Source organism: Chenopodium quinoa, unplaced genomic scaffold (assembly GCF_001683475.1).
Source record: "Chenopodium quinoa cultivar QQ74 unplaced genomic scaffold, ASM168347v1, whole genome shotgun sequence".
Lineage (NCBI taxonomy): Eukaryota > Viridiplantae > Streptophyta > Magnoliopsida > Caryophyllales > Amaranthaceae > Chenopodium > Chenopodium quinoa.
The window spans coordinates 463,041-485,497 of record NW_018742552.1 but is presented as its reverse complement, the minus strand read 5'-3'; the positions used below and the strand labels follow the sequence as shown (position 1 = coordinate 485,497).

General features: G+C 37.4%; 2 protein-coding genes across 2 annotated transcripts; both read left to right on the top strand.

Moving 5' to 3' along the window:
- The first annotated feature begins 2,111 nt into the window (after positions 1-2,111).
- LOC110720263 (protein ELC-like) lies at positions 2,112-12,953 on the top strand. The gene is made up of 2 exons (XM_021899266.1): positions 2,112-3,693; positions 12,608-12,953. The coding sequence occupies exon 1, from the start codon at positions 2,358-2,360 to the stop codon at positions 3,651-3,653; it is 1,296 nt and encodes a 431-aa protein (XP_021754958.1). The 5' UTR covers positions 2,112-2,357; the 3' UTR covers positions 3,654-3,693; positions 12,608-12,953.
- A 5,717-nt stretch (positions 12,954-18,670) lies between these two features.
- LOC110720247 lies at positions 18,671-19,438 on the top strand. The gene has a single exon (XM_021899249.1). The coding sequence runs from the start codon at positions 18,671-18,673 to the stop codon at positions 19,436-19,438; it is 768 nt and encodes a 255-aa protein (XP_021754941.1).
- The last annotated feature ends 3,019 nt before the right edge of the window (positions 19,439-22,457 follow it).

Genomic DNA, 22,457 nt, shown 5'->3' with positions numbered 1-22,457 from the left:
GCAACCCTAAGAGCACCTAAATGAGAGAAAAAGCCTCCCTACATCAGGAGGCCCAATTCCCGAGAAAAGTGCTAAAAACGGCGCCCCAAAAGACACATGTCCTCTCCTGATTGCGCCGCCAATCATAGCACACCATTCTAGGTCATCAAACCCTAGATGACACACATTCCCACCCCTATAAATACCCCAATCATTTATGTTAGGAGCCGTGGATTAAGACATATCATTCAAGAGTATTAAATTGCTCCAACTTCTCTCAACTTCATCACTTTAAATTACTTCGTTTTCCGATCACTAACTTGATCGTCGGAGGCGAATATTCCGTCAAACGGAATATTCGTTGTTTTGCAAGTGTCCAGACCGTCTGGCTGTATTCAAGACCTGTATCCCGAGGGATTCTAAAAAACCCCGAAACAGAGAGTATGATAGGAAAATTTGTGTAAAAGGACCTTTTAAGTGGTTGAATTTGTTTAAAAGGACCTTTGAAATAAAAAGTTGTGTAAAAGGACCTTATAAGGTGTATGATGTTGTGAGGGGATACTAGGCTGATTTTTCTGGATGGTCAAAGGCGGAGCTTCGGCGTTGACTCTCACGTGGGAGTCATGTGACTTTTTTTAAAAAGCCCACACGTTTTTTTTCCCCTTTCCCCCAAATTTTCCTCCTTTTCGAACTACTATACCCCTTTCATTTTTCCCCCTATCCTTTCATTCTTCGAATTTTGAGCCGGACGCTCCATCAAATCCAATTTTGAGGCAGGAAAGGTTGAACGTCCGCTCCTAAGGGTATGCGCGGTCGCTCTGTCGTGGGTCTTGTCTTTCTTAATTCTCACGTGATTTGCGCGTGACGGAAGATGCTTATCGATATCCAACGGCTGTGATTCGATTAATGATGATGAACGGTGATGATGATGGATTAATGGTGAATAGAGCTGTCAAAAGCTGACCTGGCCCAAAAAGTTTACTCGAACCCGATTATTAACCGACCTGTTTGAACCCGAAAAAAAGGTGACCCGAACCCGATATGACCCGACTTGAAACCAACCCTAGACCCGAGTTAACCTGAGTATTTGAGACCCAAACCCGAACATGAACCGACTTGGAAATGACCCGACCTGAATATAACCCGTAAATTATTGACCTGAGCCGAACCCGACCTGAATCGAGATTGACCCAAACCCGTTTTAACCCGTCAAAACCCGAATTTAACCCGACCTGTTACTAACCCGACCCGAATTTAACCCGACCTATTACTAACCCGACTTGAATGTAACCCGACCTATTACTAGAACTGTTAAAAGCTGACCGAACTGAAAAATTTACCCGAACCCGATTATGGTGACTCGATTCTGATATGACCCGACCTGAAACTAACCCTATCTAAACCTGAGTTAACCCGAGTATTTGAGACCCGAATCCGAACATTGTATGACGTATTTTCCAAACTTATTTGAACTTATTAACTTAAATATAACTAGTCTGAAATTGTTACCTAAAATGAGTGGAACCAATGAAAAATAGATTAGAATAGGATCTGAACATATCTTATCGAAATTAATATGAACTTTTTATAATTTATCTTAAATTTACATGATCACATTTAGTTTGAATTTGAACTTATAGGAAATTATTTATCCTAAAATAAGCGAAAAAAGTAATAAATGAAGAAATTGATAATGATTAAACATAAACGTCAATATATGAACTGTTTATAAACCGACACAAAAAATGTACCCGAACTCGATATGACCCGACCTGAAATCAACCCGAGACCCAAATTAACCCAATATTTGAAACCCAAACCCGAACATGACCCGACTTGGAAATGACCCGACCTGATTATAACCCGCAAATTATTGACTTGAACTGGACCCGACTCGAACCCAAGAATGACCCTAACTCATTTTAACCCGAATTAAACCCGACCTATTGTTCAGCCGACCCGAATGTAAGCCGACCTGTTATTGACTTGACCCAAACCCGATAAGATTTATGACCCGACATGACCCAATCCGAACCCGACCCGCATAGGTTACGATATTAATCCGAGTTGACCCGATCCAAACTAACCCGACTCAAATCCAACCCGTTTACCCGAATTGACACCATTGGTGAATATCGAAGGGAATTAGAGCGAGCAGCCAGCCAGCCACTTGAATCGAAGTAGAAGAAACGGGGGGTCTGATAGGATTTTGGGGTTTTTTTTTGTTTTGTTTTCATTTTCTTTAATTTTCCTTTTGTTTTTTCTTTTTCTTTACACATATCTCCAAAGTCCTAGTCGTAAAATTCAAGCCATTATAATAATCAGGTCGGTGACTTCAATTTCCTCCCAAATTCCTTCTCCTCCAATCTCCTCCATCAATGGCACCTCCACAACCCCTTCACGGCGGCGCTTCAAACCCCCAAACCCTTCAATTCCTCAGCAACGTCCTCTCACAACGCGGCCCTTCTTCCCTCCCTTACTCCGAAGACGTCAAATGGTTGATCCGCCAACACCTCGTCTCTCTCACCGACGCCTACCCTTCTCTCCAACCCAAAACCGCCATTTTCACGCACAACGATGGTCGCACTGTCAAACTTCTTCAAGCTGACGGCACTATTCCCATGTCTTATGCTGGTGTTACTTACAATATCCCTGTTGTTATCTGGCTTATGGAGTTGTACCCTCGTCATCCTCCTTGTGTTTTTGTCAATCCTACTCGTGATATGATTATCAAACGCCCTCATCCTCATGTTACGCCTTCTGGGATGGTTTCGATTCCGTATTTGCAGAAGTGGATCTACCCTAGCTCTAATTTGGTTGATTTGTGTCGTGATTTGAGTCATTATTTTGGGAGAGACCCGCCTTTGTATTCGCAGAGGAAACCCGATTCCGGGTCGAGTAATCTGAGCGCCAATCAGAATCATGGCCATAGTCATAGTCATAGTTTGAGTGGGGATTCTGGGGGTTTGTCGAATTCGGGGTATTCGGGTTCTATGGGTTCTGGGTCTGTTGGGCATCCTTCGGTGGCGGGTCCGAGGGTTTTCCCGCCATCGCCATATGTGGGTAGTGGGCGGATTATGCCCCCGTCGCCTCAGAGGCCGAGTGGGGGGACTGATGACCCGAACGAGGTTTTTAAGAGGAATGCGATTAATAAGCTTGTGGAGATGGTTCATGGAGATGTTGTGGGGTTGAGGAAGACGAGGGAGGCAGAAATGGAAGGTTTATTTAGCACCCAAGCGAATTTGAGGCAGCGGGAGGAGCAGATTAATAAGGGGTTGAAAGAGATGTTGGATGAGAAGGAAGGGTTGGAACAGCAATTGCAATTGGTGTTGACAAATGCAGATGTATTGGAAGGGTGGTTGAGGGAAAATGAGGAGAAGATGTCGAAATTGGGGAATAATGTCGATGTTGATGATGCATTCGAGCCTTGTGATGCTCTTTCAAAGCAGATGATCGACGCTAGCGCCTCTGATTTGGCGATAGAGGATGTCATTTATTCTTTGGATAAGGCGGTTCAGGATGGAGTTATACCTTTTGATCAGTACTTGAAGAATGTGAGGCTGTTGTCGAGAGATCAGTTTTTCCACAGGGCTACTTCTATGAAAGTTCGAGCCGCTCAGATGCAAGCTCATGTTGCTAGTATGGCTGCCAGGACATCACAATATATGATGTGAGCCGGAGGTTTTAGCTAATGGGAGTTCACCTCTTAGTCAGGTAGAATTCTTTATGATTTGATTGCTGTTATTTTACTTGTGAAATGTATTGCTGTCTCAATTTCTTTACATTCACAGTCTTATAGTTTTTTTCTGTTGAAGATCACTAGCTATTTTGGAGAATGGAGATAATTTTAATTACCTGGATTGCTCTTTAAACTTTATATTTATACTATATAGTAATTAGGGATTTGAATTTAGTTGCTATTATCTTAGTAAATTCTTTAAGAGTAGTGGGGGTCCAGTACAAGGTCATATGTAGCATTTGTCATTGGCTTGGCTGGAACTATGTTACATATGTTTATAGAAGGCTGAATACTTGAATTGCAGTTTCGTAACAAGCTAAATAACTATCAAAGTACCGTGAAATGCTACAAATATAGTGGTGGGTAGAAAGTAATGGCCAGAAAAATCATAAATTTATTTCACTCTGAGAAATCTAAGTTGTTCTAAAATTTAGAGAAAGAAAACTGGAATTCAAAAGAAATTCTAGAGCGTGATTACATGATATCTTTCTTTCTCCATCCTTGTTTCCGTTGAATCTCTCCTTCACAATTTCTTGGCTTATCCCCCTCTCCCCTTGATGTCTCTCTGGTTTCCTTTGTGCAGTAGAAAGCTCCTCTTCTCTGGCTATCTCTATCCTCCTCTAGGAGATGCACACATAGACTTCTGCAATCCTAAAGGAGCTTTTAGTTTGTTCAGCCTCCATTTTATCTACATATGCTAAATTTTTTTGAGGATTTTATAGATGACTAAGCGATCTTCATCTTAACAAAGAGAGGTTGCTTAGGCTCTGCAAATTTATACAATGCAGCTGCTTTTCCTCCTTATTTAATGCATCTTTTCTAATCCTATTTTATTTATTTTATTGGATTTTAGGCAATCAATGATCATCACCATCTTAACAGAAAGTAGTTGCTTAGGCTTAACAATGTAATGTAATGTACCTGTTTTTCTTCTTTATTCGAATGCATCCTTTCTCATCCTTTTCATTTTTTTGGCTAGATAATTGATCCCTGCTTGGCTTTGCAAACCAAAATTTACTCTTTTGTGCATTTCTGTCCCCTTCCATGTTCCTGTGTTTATGCTGCCTTTTCCAATTTCTCCTCTCTGTGCTAAGTCTCCTTCTTCCTCTCATTGTCGATCTTTGTGCTTTGATCACTACCTAAATTTTCTTTTGGCACGATTATTGACTACAGTAACCACCAGCCAAAATTAAAATTGGGAGATTTGGTCTTTTCCAGAGCTAGGCTTTCCCAAGGTTGTTTGTGATAAATTTAAAATCATTTTGCTATTCATTAATGGGGGTAAATTGTTGAAGCTGAATTTCAATGGATAAAACTTTATAATTGAGTCTTTGTTTTTTAAATAAATGCTTGAAAGCTACTTATAGTTCTTCTTTTCTCTAGTTATTATTTTGTGGGGGAGGGGATTGGGATGGTTATTGGTTGCGATTCCTTTTTGTAGGATTGAATTATCCAAGAGCCCTTTCAAAAGTTTTATTACTTATCCATTCATATGTCGTACTAGAGTTGGATAGTAGGAATAAGAAGTAACCTGTATCTATGAGCTCTGACCATTATTGAATTACAGAGTCTTAAGAAGTATCCAGCCCAATATTCCAGAATTTTCCTTTTGATTTGTATTTTCAAAATTCAGAATTATAAATAAGCTTTACATTTATCACTTGAAAAGAAAATGGAGGATTACTGTCATATAGGAAAGGCAATGGGTTGGACTATGTATTATCTGGCTCAATCCCACCACACAATTGGAGTTAAACTCTGACTCTGTCACTGATAACCTCTGCAACCTCCCAAATCTGAATCCGCTTGTAAAGGAAAATTTTTACATTTTATATTTTATGCATTTCGAAATTATTGAAAACTCTACATTGTATAATAGCAAATGAAATTTCAATAGCATTATATGTATAAATTTTTAATTATTATAAACAAACAATTACAGAAATGATGAAACTTAGATTTAGAAATATCAACTAACAATATTAATTTAAAAAGCACATACTTATGTTCTCTCAATTTTGATTCTTATTATAAGTTACAAGTCTAGATCTACAAATTGATATGAACACTTTGAGAAAGAGATTTGTGAACTTGAACCAATACACACATAGGTACACATGACAACCAAGTTCGGGCTCTTTAAATTGATATGAGAAGAGAAACATTAATTGATGAGATCGAAATATTAGAGGGATAAATATGGGGTATTTTTTAGAGAAGAGGTACTTCGAGGAGAAAGAAAGATTAGAAGAGAAGATGGTTCAATATAGCAAAGCAGAAGAAAGTGGGTGAAGCATTAAAAAAAGGGTTTTGGTTCTTTACTTCTTTTATACCCCCTAAAAAAAAGCAGTAAAAGTCCTATAAATATATATAGTGGGTCAGACTCAGACTCGGGTCAGGTCCATCGGGCGTCAAGCAAGATTTGAGTCCGATCCGACTTCATTCGAATTTGGACTATTTTAATGGGACTTGGATTCATATTTTTCATTCCCGGACTTGGATAGGTTTTTTTTTTTCTTCAAATCAGGTTGGACTTAGATTGAATTAAGATTGAATTGCTCTACCTAATATTATCTTTAGTAAATATTTTTAAGCACCTTGAACTACTATGATACTCAACCATTCTAATCTTTTTCAACAAGCCTTCTCTGAACTCTTCATCATTGGGAGAGCTAGTCCTGTTCATCTGTGCTGGAGTTTCTTAAAGCCTCATTTCCTTGATTATTTTTTTTTAAATATCTGCTGAGTTTTATTATATATTGTATCCTTGGTGAAAGATCCATCTTTATGTCCTATGATTTGCTGGAAGCTAGTTATTATCCCCCACAGCATTATGAGGCTCTCCGGTCTCCACCCTTAACCTTAACTGCATTTGCCTTGTGAATTGTACATAGATTGAATTTCAGCTTTTATCTACAGTCATTGATGGTTTATGAAAATATGTGTAAGATTTCTCTTTCTTGCTAGTCTGATGCTAACTAACCTTAGTGTTTTGAATATGGTGTCCTATTTTACCATAACCTACCATTTCTCTATTCCTCTAACAAGGCTCCTGATAAGGCTAGGTTGTCTTTTAGCCTCTTAGGAGTGGCCAAGCAAGGGTGTTGTATACCATTCCCATACATTATTCAACAATATTTCAAAGGATTAAATCCTTATCATATTGATTCCATAAAAGTTTTTTCAATCTGAGTCTTGATCTCAAAGGCAGAAGATGACTTGCCTACTAGATTTGTTGAGTAAGGGTTTCATGTGCTCACTGTTGTAATTCAAAGTTGAAACTTTGTGAATGTGAGCCTGAACCTGTTAATTGTTAACTTTGTTCAAAGTGTTATGTCCTAAAAGGTGATACAAGGAACATACGTGAATTGGTTTCCGTATCGGAATGCGGAACATACGCAACCTAGGTCGCTAGTTGTCACGATCGAAGGTGGCGACTCTTCTTTGTGGCTGAGCCAAATGCGGTTGTTTATGCGGCTTTGCAACTTTCATTTGATTGGTTCTCTAATCGACAATTTCCAACTCTTTTTTCTCTCTCTTCTTTCATATGCTTGTAATTTGTTTATTTTTAAGTCTTTTTCTCTATCCTTTCTCCTTGTCTCGCGTGGCCATAACTTGGGCTAAACCTTGCAATCCTGACCCGACCTGTGACCCGAAAACATAAACCCGAAATTGACCCGAACACAAAACTAACCCGACCTGAAGTGGAGTTGACCCGAACTTGACCCGATACCCGAATTGACCCGACCCAAAGTTGACCCGATACCCGAATTGACCCGACTCAAAGTTGACCCGATACCCAAAGTGACCCGAAACTCGAACTGAGCCGAATTGATGGACTTGAACAGACCCGAAACCCGAAGTGACCCGAAATATACCTAAAATTCACCTGACCCAAATTAACAAATACTCAAAATGACCTAACTGATTTAGGGCAATTACTTTACCGGAATAAACACTTTTCGAAATAACATAAACATTATAGTCTTATGTGTATAGTACTGTTGGAATGTGCGTGTAATTTAGTACTCATAATTCATAAAGAGTTCCACTTGATTAGGAACACTTGTTATAGTAATCATAAATATGAAACAATACAGTCTTGTGTATATAGTACGGTTGGAATTGTCTAATGAATATATTATTAATATTCAATTGTTTTACTTTATACTTATTGATAATTATAATATATTATTGGTCAAATTTCTACGTCAACAAAGATGAAGATTGACCCGACCCGAATCGACCCGACAATTGGACCAGAAGACTGTCCTGACCCAAACTCAACCCGAAGTGTTGATCCGATACCGAATTGACTCGAATTACCATTGACCCGAAATCCGAATTGACCCGACCTGATTATTGATTGACCCGAAATTGACCGGACCCGAACTAATCCGACCCGTACCCGACCCGAACGACCCGTTTGCCAGGTCTAACTTGGGCTACCCTTTTTAAAAAAGTTTGACGGCTAGCGCTTTTTAATTTGTGATTTAGCTTTGATCTCCCTAAGCTATTTTGGGTCTTTAATATACGTTGGGCCTTCAATGTAATTATTTCTTAAGCAACCCACATACTTAAACACAACCATATACTCCCTTCGTTTCGTATTAGCTGCAACAGTAGGCTTGGCTCATAGTTTAAGAAAATTATAGGCTAGGTTTATAAGCTTATAATATAAAGTATTGTTAGTAAGATATAGAAATAATAAAAAAAAGTAGTGAGGGTGGGGTTGGTAGGAAAGAGATATAATAAAATATTTGTAAAAGTGGGGTTAGTGGGAGAGAGAAATTATAAAATAATTGTGGGTCCTTTCCAAATATAGTAGTGTTGCAAGTCTTGCAACTAATATGAAACAGCCGAAAATGGAAAGTGTTGCAACTAATGCGAAACGGAGGGAGTAAGATATATCTTCCTTTCACTTTTAGTTGCAACACTTTAACTTTATAAAATTTTAACCCACCGTATTTCTAATTATGGATAAGTGAAAGATATGAAAATTAGATATTGTGAAAATTGTAAAATGAGACAAATTTAAGAAAATTCCCCATTACTATTGTCCTCAACATATAAATAAATAAAGGTAAATTGTAAGAATATGAATAGTGTAAATTCTGAACTGTTGCAACTAAAAGTGAACATAATAAGTAGCAAATTCATCTGGAAATATATTTAATTTATTATTCAAATAAAAGTCAATAAAAAATCACCAACAAATTTTTTTTAATTAATTAATTTATTTCGTACTCAATTGTACCAGATTCACCATGGGTAATGTTTTGCATACCCGTTATTTTACCACGTTTGGAATTGAGCCCCATCCCATGCAATCATGGTCCTAAACTCTTGTGCTTTGAAAAATTGAAGACACAGACCTGCCACAATTTACCTCAAAACTGATTGTAAATTCTTCCATGTTTTAACTTAAATCCAGATTAGCAGCTTCAATTAAAGAATGTTTTTGGCAGTTCAACGGATGTAGCTAATCTCACCTCATCCATCCCTTGAAATAAATTCTCAGACTTTACTTGCCTCCAGGTGTATGGACTAGTGTGTTTGTTCAAGAATCTGATCATGGATGGTAATGAGAGGAGGTTGCTCCCATTGCTGTCCACTTCCCTGGGACACTTCTAACTCAAGATTTTCTGACCTAGATTTTAGTTACTCGTATATAAGACCACTCTCAATGGTGAGCAAAAAAAATGCTCACCCACTCTCTCTCTACCCACTTTCTCTCTCAACAAATCAGTTTTGCTCATGGGCAAATTGTTTTCACAATTTCTCTCCCAATGGTGAGCAAAAAAAATGCTCACAATTAAAATGTGGAGGATTTAAAGTATTTACAAAATTATATCAAAGTATATCAAAATGCATGTCTATTTATAGAGAATTCAATTTTATGACCGTTGGTAATTTTTTTTTTTTTTTTTTACAAAATATATTTTTCAGAAAATCAATTACAAATATATAACCGTTGTAAACGGCTATAATTTTCTGATTGGCTGGGAACCTGCGCAAGCCACGTGTCATCGCCCCATTCGCCAACCCACTGTCACGCGTCAGATTCTCTTATTTTTTTTTAAAAAAATCTGCTTTGATGAACAGTAACCCAACTACAAATATACTTATTTTTTCCATTGGGTCTGACAAAACTACGGCCCACTTGGATTACTGTTCATCAATAAAAATGCTCATGTTTTGAGCTTTTTTTGGTTTTGCTCATGGGCTTTTTTTTGGATTTTACCATTTTCTCACCATTGTGGTTGGTGATCAATTTTTTTGCTCATCAAAAATGCCCATGAGCAAAAAAAATGATCACCATTGCTAGTGCTCTAAGAGAGCATTTATAACCTTTCTTCTATGCTCTATAGTTTGAAAATGATTTTGGCTTCCTTTTCAACTTAATTTTTTATTTAGCCATCTTGTTTCAGTAGGTCTACTTGCTCTTTGTGCTAAGATTTTAGAGTATTGAATGTCACTCAACAAACTATGATATACCCCTTTAAAGACGGTTTAGTAGTAGCGTGTTCCCACCTCCGAGGAACTTGGGAGATCCTGGGTTTGAATAAATTAGAGGGATTATAAACCATCTGTACTTGACTACTTTCCTACCTGCAGCTATCTTTGACCGTTTTGAATTAATGTACTACTTGTAATACATATTTTACTTGACATTCTTGTTTCTGATTAATTATTGTATTGACATTTTAATATAGATTTTTGTCATCTTTCAATGACCCGTCAACTTTAGTATTTGAATTTACTTAAAATATAAATTTGACTTGCAATGTTACAAGCAATGTTTGAATAAGCGCGCCTAGGCGCTGAGGCGCAAGGCGATCAGGGGTAAGCGCTTAATGAGGTATGGGCGAGCGTTTTGGGTTAGGCGTACAACAAGCGCCCAAGGCACCCGAGGCGCACCCGAGGCGCACATGAGGCAAACTTCAGCCAAACTTTCTAAACTGTCCATATACAGCGCCTCACTTCAAAGAGGAGGCGCACTGAAGAACCCCTCTCGCTTCAGTGCGCCTTGATCTTTTTTTATACATTGGTTACAAGTGTCATAAATAAGAATTAGGTTGGGAAATCAAATGATTCGTGATGTTATTGTTATAAAGATGGATTATAAGAAAAGATCTCCATGTTTGGGGTTTAGCCAATTCAGTTTCTTTTTCATTTATTAGCAAGTGTTTTAGATAATAAAAAGTGATGGAACTCGATCTTTATTTTATAATGAATTACGAGTGAAGTAATTGCCTTTACTTGTATGAAGTGTGTAATGGCTTTGAGTCATATTCTGCTTCTTTCATCAATTAGCTTGTGTGCGTGTCAACACTTTAGTTACTTGTGGTTCAAGTAATACTTGCTTTGTTCTTTTTTAATTGTAATATTGGGGTTTTCATGTTTGCCAATGTACTTTATATAATAATAATTATTTTTTTAATACTAGTTTTAGTAGAGTTATAAAATGAATATTTTAAAATTATATATCGAGACGAATCTAACAAGACTCCAAATGACTATGTTTTTCCTAGCTTATAAATCATAAAAGACAATCAAAGGAGTTTGTGTGAATGATATAGAATTTCCAATGTTGGGAGGAAGTATAATTTTTTAGCCTAATATTTCAAGTTGTTGCGAGTATTTTGGGTGAATACATATAGCTATAAGAATACATACCTAAACAGGTTCTCTAATTATTATTTATCAAGGTCCTTATTAGATCAAGATAAGTTATGTATCTTCTATGCATTATGAGGATATTGACAAAGTGGATATGAGGTGTTGTAGGAGTAAGAATAAGAGTTGGAACCACTAGGGGGGTGTTTGGTAAAACAAAGGGAAAGGGTATGAAATCAACAAAGAGATTGGGTAAGAAAGGAAACGAAAAATCTTGGATTTACTTGGAAGTTTGTTTAAAGAGGCGAGAGAAGAAAAGAAAAAAAGAAACCCATTGTTCTCTTCCATAAAATTACTAAACTCCTTCCCTCTCAACCCTAACTCCACCTCCACAAGCACACTAGCACAAGCCAACACCACACTTGGATGCTCAACTGTGCACCTGACCACCCAACCTCACCGATGATCGGTTCTCACACTCTCTTTTTCCCTCCTAATTCTGATTTATTATGGGTTATGGGTGGGATATCATAGAAGTTAAGTGGTTTTTTGAGTTTGGGTAAGTTTCCGATGGATGGTGTGGTTATATTTGGGGTTGATGGGGTTGGTTTTTCTAGGGAATAAGGGAAGTTTTCCAGTGGTTGCGAGTGGGTATTTGAGGGTGGAGATGGTGGTGAAATTTTGTGAGGGGGTGCATTTTCATGGGGGTGATGGTGGGTTATTGGTGGTTGAGGTGGATTTTCGTTGGCGTGGTGACTTTTTTGAGGTGGTTAGGGTTGGCTAGTGAGGCAGCAACGGTGGTGAGGGTGTCGGTGGTGGGGTAGTGGGTGTATGGTGGTGTGGTGGTAGCTTAGGGAAAGGGGATTGAAATACCATGGGGGTGTAGGGAATCAATGTAGAGGAGTTTTGGGGTAAGGAGGGGTAAAGGAAATGAATAAAAATGGCATAACAACAGTAAAGGGAATCTACTCTATTGATTCCTTTTTTACCCTATACCAAACGCCCCCTTAGTGTGTTAACAGCCCAGTAGTACAGCAAATATGGTACCTTGTGCAGACTATAAGGTGTTAATTTTTAAGGATTAAAAAAGCTGAGCAGTTTGAGATTTTGAGTATTCCCTGGATGAAGAATTAGCAGATAATTAGCAGAGCTTGACAAAGAAACTCGTATGGGCTTTACTGCAGACTATAAGTGTATAATTATTTTCCCATTTATCTAAAACTTTTACTCTTTTACTTGACTGATCTTAGGGTTCTGGCTTTACTGCAGGATTATATGTCGAAGTAAATACAAAGCAAACTGGAATCAATAAGTAGCCTGTTAATATTCCATGAATGAAGTCATTGCTGGGCTGGCTGATGGAGAAACCTGTATGCGAGTGACTGGAGGAAACGTGAATACGAGCTTTGGTTTAAAATTGTTAATAACATACAGTATTGTATCATATAGGATATACAATGATTGCATGGATATTTCCTAGAATTATACCATGCTGTTTTTTGTTTCCAATTGTTTGTCTCGTTTGGGCTAAAGCTCAATCTTGTGCTTACTTGATTTGATGTGTTAGTCTATTTTGATCAATTTATTGTTTGGGGATTGGGCTTTATGACCTTAATTGTGTTTAATTTCCCTATACAATGATGACTTGTAAAAAATACTCCCTCTTTGTTAAAATAAGTAAAACGTGTCTTTTACACTTATGTCAATGTAAAACTATGATTGATAATATCTTTAATTATCAATAAGTAAAATTATAACAATAGAATATTAATAAACTATTCATTAAGTGATTAAGACGATTTCCCACTAGATTATATTTAATTTTATGTATAAATCACAAACATTAGTAAAAGTGAATAAGATGAATAGTGTAAGAGCATGAATATTGTTAAGGATAAAACTTTCCTTTCCTATATTATTTCCCATCTTCTCTATTTGACATATCACACTATCTTTTTTCCACATCATTACCCACTATCTCAATCCTTTTTCTCATTCTCTTCTCTTTATTTTTTAAACATCAATGAGTATTCTTTTTCATTCCTTCTTCTACTTATATATACCCCACATTTTATTCTCTCTTCTATAAATGTATTTAATTATTATGTGTATGTTGAATATTAAAAATAAAAATTGGCACACAAGCCAAAGTTTTCAGTCCTCTCCACAAAGAGGAATTGGTATTCTCGTTTTGCTAAAAGGATACTTTAAGCAATTTCAAGATCAATGAGCATTGTATTAAGTACAAAAAAGGAGAGCTAAGAGCATAAATATTGGTGAGGATGGTTTTGTCCTCTTAAACATTCTCTCTCCTTACCCTATTTTGACACCTCATACTCTATTTCATGCACCTCATTTTCCACTATCTCTTTCCTCTCTTCCATCCTCTTCCATATATTTTTCCCATATCAAAGGGTATCCTCTTGATATATTTTATACTATAAATATGGCCCCACCTTCAAATTTTATCTTTGTGAAATATTATTTTTTATTGATTTATTTAATGATAAGGTCTAATAATGATAATAATATTAATAATTAGGATTCGATAATTAGCATACATAATAAAAATTAGCATACTTTACCAATATTTTGATACAATAACACATGAAATTAGGAATAAAAACACTAATTGATACACTAAAGTACAACAAATACAAGAAATAAAAGACAAATAACTAATTATCCTCTTTTTCCCTTACTGATTACTAGTATGCTAAAATCTTGCCACAAATATTTTGCCAAATTCATATTTCTTCCATAACTATGATTATTTTCATCCATTACAAAAGAAAATTATAAAAAGAGAGGAAAGAGAGGAATGAGTGAAAAAGATGCAAAATTGAAGTGCATAAAAATGGCCAAAATTAGGTTCATTTTATAGAGAAAAAAAAAATACAACCATTGGTAAAATTAGTTTTTAAAAATATGTTACCGTTATAATTTTTTTTTGAATTAGTAAAATTATGTAACAAAAAAACAAATAAAAGGTTGACACTTCATCCTCTTGGCACCAAGGACAAGGTGCTCAATCCTTTGCCAAAAGAGGATTGTTGAAAATCCTCTTCCCCTTGAGGATCCTCTACATTACCCAACATCAAAGAGGAATACTCCAAATCAGCAAAAACCCCACACAAGAGGACATATATCCTCTCCAATAATCTTGCTCTAAGAGGACAATAATCCTCATTGTTCATGCTCTAAAAAGTTAAAAGTTTCACTGAGACAAGAAGAGAGTACTGTAAGCAATTAAAGATTCTCTTACCTAAATCATGAGTTGCTGTCATTTGGGGTAAAGTATACAGTATATACATGTAGACTTAGTGTACAAATAACTTTTATACACTATTACTAATATTATTACATTAGAAATTCCCCTCATGAGGAGGGTTTTCTAATGTTTATTTCTTCTTATTATTTTTTAAAAAAATAAAAAAATAAAATAAAAAAACCTATCACTAATATTATGTCAAATAAGCAAGTCCCATAAAATAAAAGTGGGAAGCTAAAATTTTAGGAGGGAAAAGTAAGAGGGAGTTTTTTTAGGCTTTTAGGAGGCAAGTGAGCTTTGTAGCGGGATTATTTGTCTGTTGATGAGTTACCATCATCTTCACTAAATAACCCAAAATTATCCTACAAATGAGCAAAATGATTTGGTCCCACTGAGATTAGTGTCATGGTTTCTTCTTCTCCCTACAATCCTCGACATTCTGACATTACAATGTCCATGATGAATACTTAGAATGAATCAATCTCCAACCTCACGCACTCAACCATCCACCACCTGCAAAAACACCATTTGCTAATCCGATTCCACCCATCCTTGCCAACAGACGGCCAGCAGCAACATCCCAACGCCACAGCTTGCCGGCCGCTTAATCACCCTCCACGCCCAACCATCTCCCACGACAGCAAAATACCCATGAATAATCAATTGATACCTAGATAAATTCATACAGATACAAATAATTTACAACAAAATGCCCAATATTAAAATTTTAATTTAGAACAGAATTGAAAAGAGACCCAAATTAAGAAAGTTGGAATGTCTTGAAATTTCAAAATTAACAAAAAAAATTGAGATTCGACTCCTAATAGCTCGAAACGACGAAACCCAGTATCCAGACATCCAAAACATCATTCCGTACTGTTTTGACTTACAATCACAAATCTATTTTGGGCCAAAAAATTGGAGCGATAAAAAGAAAGAAAGAAGAAAGAATGGCTCTAGCAAACCAAAACGAAAAGTTCAACAGCAGCAGTAATAATAGAGAGGTGAGAGGAGGATGAATAGGGGTGGCACTGGATCTGGACCCGACTCGGATCCGTGGATCCAGATCCGTTTTTATAGATCTGGATCTTCAACATTTTGACCCGTCGGATCCGGGCTCTGTTGAGAAAAACGGATCTGGATCCAGGTCTGGCCCCTAGACCCGGACCCAGATCCATTTACCCGTTTTTTAATTTTCCTATTAAAACAAAAAATTAAAATTGTTTGTTTCTTTATTAAAAATGTTAATGATGTTAGTAGTTATAAAGATTAGCCTTTTCAAGAGATGAATTTTGGATGCTCATATCGGATACATAATCGTTGTTTTTTCACTTGCTCATTTGTAACATCGTACATTTTTCGTTGTTTATAACTTTTATTACAAAATATAAGCGTAAAAGTTGGTTACTTTGTATTTTTAGATTAGTTGTTGAACTTAATAACCCTCGACGAAAGTTTGAAATGCATTTTTTGACCCCAAACATTACATTTATTGCAAAAAATTAGGCAAAATATATTGGACCAGTTTTGGACCCGGATCCGTTGGACCCGTCAGATCTGGATCCGGGTCTCCATTTTCCAGACCCGACATATTCGGGTCGGATCTAGATCCTAGATACAAAAACGGATCTGGATCCGGGTCCATCCGGACCCGGTCCAGATCCGACCCGTCGCTATCCCTGGATGAACGGGAAAGACGATTGGTATATTTTTTTTAAAAGAAAGGGAAGACGATTAGTTATATGTTTATTATGTGTTTTGATCGTAACTAACATTTTCTTACAAAAATTGATCTTTTACAGGATAATGAAATAAAAAATTAAAAGATAATGTATATATTGAGAAAAAAATATCTATCAAGGAAAGCATACAAACATAAATAAGAGTAGAAGGGGTACAAGCCACAGCAAGGAGAATAATTCTGTATACGTTTTATTTATACCAAATGTATTAAATTAAAAGACGATGTTCATTTTGTAAGACTTATATATGATATATATATTTTTGAAGTTTAAGATTTTCACTTTTTTTTTTCTTCTTCTTCTTTTTTTAATAGTATATAATTTATAAATAATTTTTTTATATGAAGCATAGGTAATTTGAAAAGTTAAAAATGTTTCCTTTTATGATTAAGAAACAATGAGTATGTATCAATTTTACATGATATATTAGAATGTAATTGATGAATTACTTTATTCTATATTGAAAGATTGTAGGGCCCGTACACTCAAGGAGCCCAAAAGATGTAGGGCACGGTCAAAAGATCCAAGAGGCAAGAAAATAAAGAGAAATCAAGCTAAACAGCTTGATTGACTCAAGTATGGAAAGGGACTCAATCCGTTTGTCAGCAAGGAAAGCATACCAAAAATACATAATGCCGCAAGGAAAGAAGAATAATCAAACAAAGATCCTTCTTATTTGAATATATTCTGTAAGTACTTGTAAACCCTAGGGATCCGTAGGTATAAATAGCTAGCAACATATGTACAACCTCATTCATACACTAATACTTGAAATATATGCAAGTTACGAATTCTGTGTCTATTCTGATCAAGGAGCCCATCCTTACTCAGTATTGTCTCTATACTATTATTTCCTTGTTATTTTTACTCGTTCTTTATTGTTATTGTTCTTGGTTATTGTGATTATTAATTGCAGGTTTGATTGTTATTACCCCTAAAACCTTAAGCAAATTCCTAGAACTATACCACTAAGATTTGCCATAAACAATTTGGCGCCCACCGTGGGGCTGATAATCAGTTAACCTGTCAAAAACTCTCCAAAAGAGCAAAAACACCTTCCAACCATGACCGGACAACTGGTACCCTTCACTATAGCCGAAATCAATGAAGGAATGAATGCATTTTTCCAAACCTTAAACCAATAGAAAAGTCAGATCGAGACCTTATTGGCCCAAAATGTCCAAACTGAGGCCAAACTCACTAGCCTAACCAAACAAAATGAAGCCCTCCGCAACCAAATACAATCAGTTGCATCCAAAATAGCCAATTTCAGAACGAATACCGAAGGCATAGCCATCCAGCTCGATCTATCAGGAGCTTTCCATACCCCTACTAATGGGGAAAAAGTTTTAACAAGTGGGACGCAACCCTAGATGAAGGTTTTATTGATGCAGGTACTTTCTAAAAGAGCAAGCAAGCAAGAACTGAGGAGGGAAAGATAGAAAAGGTGGTCAAGACTCAAGGCGTTCGAGGCCAAGATTGCAAAGATCCCCAAAGTGCCGAAGCCCATGGAGGAAGAGGCCGCAGATGGCTACATAGAATCATCCTTCTCAGAAGAGATCTCCATGGTAGAAGTGCAAAAAAGGTTCATCACGCCCAGCATGGCCATGTACGATGATACAACAGACCCTAATTAGCACGTGTCCCTCTACAAACAGAAAATGATGACCAGCTCAATCTCCAGAGATATCAGGGAGGCAATCATGTGTAAAGGCTTTAGAGCCACCTTGTCAAGTCCAGCCCTAACTTGGTTCATTAATTTAGATAGTGGGACTATTCGATCTTTTGCAGGATGGTCAATCTATTGAAAATCCAGTTCGCTAGCAGTAGAAAGATCTATCGAGAAGAAATCTTCAGATCTGTATAAAGTCGTGCAAAGGCATGGAGAATCTTTGAGAGACTACCTTAACAGGTTCAATAGGGAGAAGATTGGAATACATAAATGCGACGCTCCCATAACTATTGAAGCGTTTAGAAGAGGACTATTGGACCACAACGAGCTTTATAAAGAATTGACCAAGTATCTCTGCACAAGTTTCGAGACTGTTCAAGCCAAAGCAATGGCCCAAGTTAGGTTTTGAAGAAGATGTCTATGCAAGGAAGACTCCTAAACCAGATCGTTCATCAAGAAGGAGCAACAACTTTCCCAGAAAGGATCATAGATTCAAGCCATATCAGCGATCCCGCTTTGAGGAGGGAACAATTAATGCTGTCGAAGGAGAATTCACATATTAGAGGGAAGATCCTGAACTACCTCCTAAGTTACATAAATACTGTTTTAATGTTAACCGTGCAGGTGCGATTAAGACCCTGAACAAAATGGGAGATACCGTGCAATGGCCTAGGAAGAGCGACAAGCCAGGAGAAAAGAAAGATCCATCAAGGTGGTGTGATTTCCATTCAGATATTGGGCGGCACACTACTTATGAATGCGTGGCGCTTAGAAAGGAGGTTGCCTACTTGCTGAAGAAAGGATATCTCAAGGAACTCATGGCGGACAGGTCTAAAGCCCTAGGCAGAGAAAGAGAGTCCAATCAAGGTGGACCCTCGCCTCCTCCTCCAATAGTCAAAACAATCAATTTCATCTCCGGAGGATCAGAAGTGTGCAGTTTGACGTACTCAGCAGCAAAGCGTCACACCAAAGAAAGTAACATGAACAAGCCAACCAAGAAGGTGCATGCAAAGATAGATATTCCAATCATATTTGAGGAAAGTGATGCAGTGGAAGGGCACCATGATGGCCTAGTAATATTACTGCCAGTCAGAAACTACTTAATCAAGAGGATCCTAGTTGACAATGGAAGTTCAGCCAACATCATTATGCTCGATACAGTAAAACATATGAGCATTGACAAGAAATACATCATCAACAAGTTAACAATGCTTGTCGGATTCAATGGAGAAACTAAGAAGACCATTGGAGAGATTACATTGCCTACCTATGCAAAAGGGATCAATCTGCAAGTGATGTTCCTAGTGATCGATACTCTGTCATCCTACAACATAATTTTGGGCAGACCTTGGATACATGAAATGAAAGCCATCCTGTCTACATACCATCAAATCATCAAATTTCCCACCAAATAGGGTATCAAGAAATTAAGGGAGACCCAAAGGAAGCCAAAGAATGCTACAAGATAGCCTTGAAAGCAACATCTGCAGTGAAAGGGTCAGCATAAAAATCAGAGATTCAGTTGGGCCAAGAAAAGATCAACATAGGAGAAGAGCAAGAAGCAATTGAAGTCCAGCTGAACCTAGACCATCCTGATCAGAAAGTAGGAATAGGAGTAGAGTAGAGCAAAGATCTCAGTAAGCAAGTCCTAGAATTTTTGGAAGCAGAGAAAGATGCATTCGCATGGACGCATGAAGACATGAAGGGAATCACTCCAGATGTAATTACACACAAGTTGAACGTAGACCCAAAGCACATGCCCGTAAAGCAAAAAAAGAAGAAAATTCGCACCAGAAAGGAACAAAGTGATTAATGAAGAAATTCAAAATTTGCTCAAAACTGGAAAGATTAGAGAGGTTAAGTACCCAGACTGGTTAGCCAACGTGGTAGTACTCAGAAATAAAAATGGGAAATAGAGAATATGCATCGATTTCACAAACATCAATAAGGCTTGCCCAAATGATCCATTCCCACTTCCTCACATTGAAGCTATGGTAGATGCAATAGTAGGTCATGAGTTACTCTCCTTCATGGATGCATACAGTGGGTACAACCAAATTCTCATGCATAAAGATGACTAAAAAAGAAAGCATTCATAACTAATCAAGGAATATACTGCTACAAGGTAATGCCTTTCGGATTGAAGAATGCTGGAGCAACATACCAAAGACTAGTCAACAAGATGTTCGAGAAACATATCGAAAATACAATGGAGGTATACATTGATGATATGGTGGTGAAATCCAAGAAAGCAACAGATCACGTCAGAGATCTCAAAGAGGCCTTCTCCATCCTGAAGCGGTACATCATGAAGCTAAACCCCACCAAGTGTACATTCAGAGTCCAGTCAGGCAAACTCTTAGCTTACATGGTAACACAGCGAGGAATAGCAGCCAGTCTAGAAAAAATCAAGGCCATACTCGACCTAGAAAGACCAAAGTCCAAGAGGGATATACAAAGCCTTACTGGAAGAATAGCAGCACTGGACAGGTTCATCTCCAAGTCATTAGACAAGAACAAGGCATTTTACGATGTGCTGAAGAAGAATAAAGAGTTCAAGTGGGAGCAAGAGCACGAGGAAGCATTCCAAAAGCTAAAAGAGTACCTAGCAAATCCTTTGATACTTTCCAAACCCAAGGAAGGAGAGCCACTCCAACTGTACCTAGTAGTATTAGAAGGGACAATCAGTGCAGTCCTCACCAGGGAAGAAGACAAGGAGCAGTTTCCAATCTATTATGTAAGTAAAACCTTACTCAGTGCGGAAACCATGTACGCTTCCTTAGTAAAAACCATTTTAGCCTTAGTCACTTCTTCAATTAAGTTACTCCCATACTTTAAAAGTCATATTATATGTGTGCGTACTAATTACCATATTAAGGCTATCCTGAGAAAACCAGAAATGTTAGGAAGGATGGAAAAGTGGATGATCCATCTCAATAAGTATGATATTTAATACAAGCGTAGAACTGGAATCAAGTCATAAGCCTTGCCAGACTTCGTGGCGGATTTCAGTCCAGCACTCGAGCATGAAGCACAAAAAGAAGTATTGTCCCTCCAAGAGCCCAAACCGCACAAAAATGGAGGCTTCACATAGATTGTGCAGCAAACATACGAGGTGTAGGCTTAGGCATAGTACTGAATTCCCCCCAAGGAGACAAGATTGCTCAAGTTGTAAGGTGCAATTTCAAAGCCACCAACAACGAGGCAGAGTACGAAGCACTAATCACAGGGTTGACCATTGCTAGGGACATGAAAATAAAACACCTAGAGGTAATTTCTGACTCCATACTCATCGTAAACCAAATTAACGGTGAATATGCAGCATAGGATACCAAGATGGTTGCATACCTGGAAGTAGCAAGAAACCTCATAAAGGAATTCGAAGATTTCAAAATCGCACAAGTACCTAGGAACTTGAACACTGAGGCAAACGCGCTAGCTAAACTTGGATCCAACATCAATCCTGATGAGTTTGGAGCAATACCATTAGTACATATCATGTCTCCAGCCATCGAAAAGGAATCAACCATGAACATCTATGAAGTCCAAGCAAACCATACCAATGAAGAAGATAGTTGGACCAAACACTTTAAAGACTTCCTCATTGACAAAGTAACACCAAAAGGGAAGGTAGTTGCGCACACATTCTCCATGAAGGCATCCAAGTACTGCCTTATCAGCAATGTACTCTTCAAAAAGTCTGCAGGTGGTCCATACTTAAGGTGCTTAGAGAAACAAGAAATACAACATGTCTTACAATCCCTACACAGCGGATCGGAGAATGTGGAATCATTCAGGAGGAAGGAACTTAGCCAACATAGCTCTCAGTATGGGGTATTATTGGCCTAGCATGAGAAAGGACGCAACAGAATTCACTAGAAATGCCTTGCATGTCAGAAGCACGCGCCACTAACTCATCAACCATCCGAAGAGCTGCACCCAACACTATTTCCATGGCCATTCATGAAATAGGGAATGGATATAGTCAAATTACCTCCCTCATCAGGGAAAAGAGTATAATTCTTGGCAATGACATATTAGTTCTCCAAGTGGATAGAAGCCAAAGCAAACAAGGACATCAAGGACAAACATGTCATTTCATTAATCAAAAGGCACATATTGTGTAGATCCAGCATGCCATCAGAAATGATTACTGACAATGGCTCTTAGTTCATCAGCAAGAAAACCATAATATTTTGCAAGGAATGGAACATATTACTCAATTGAAATGGTTTGGGGTTTTTTGATTATTTTCAAGAAAACTAGGGATCTACTTAATAATATTATTAAATAAAAAGGATCTTTGTTAACATTTTCTTTTTTTATTATGAATGAGTTAGACCACCGTCAACCAACTTTAAATGCAAATATTAAATAAACTCAAGATTTTAGACAACATTAGGATATACATATTCTATAAAGACAAATTAGAGT

Excerpts from the sequence above, each read along its gene's own strand:
- LOC110720263 (XM_021899266.1), top strand. The coding sequence starts at position 2,358 with ATGGCACCTCCACAACCCCTTCACGGCGGCGCTTCAAACCCCCAAACC.
- LOC110720247 (XM_021899249.1), top strand. The coding sequence starts at position 18,671 with ATGGGAGATACCGTGCAATGGCCTAGGAAGAGCGACAAGCCAGGAGAA.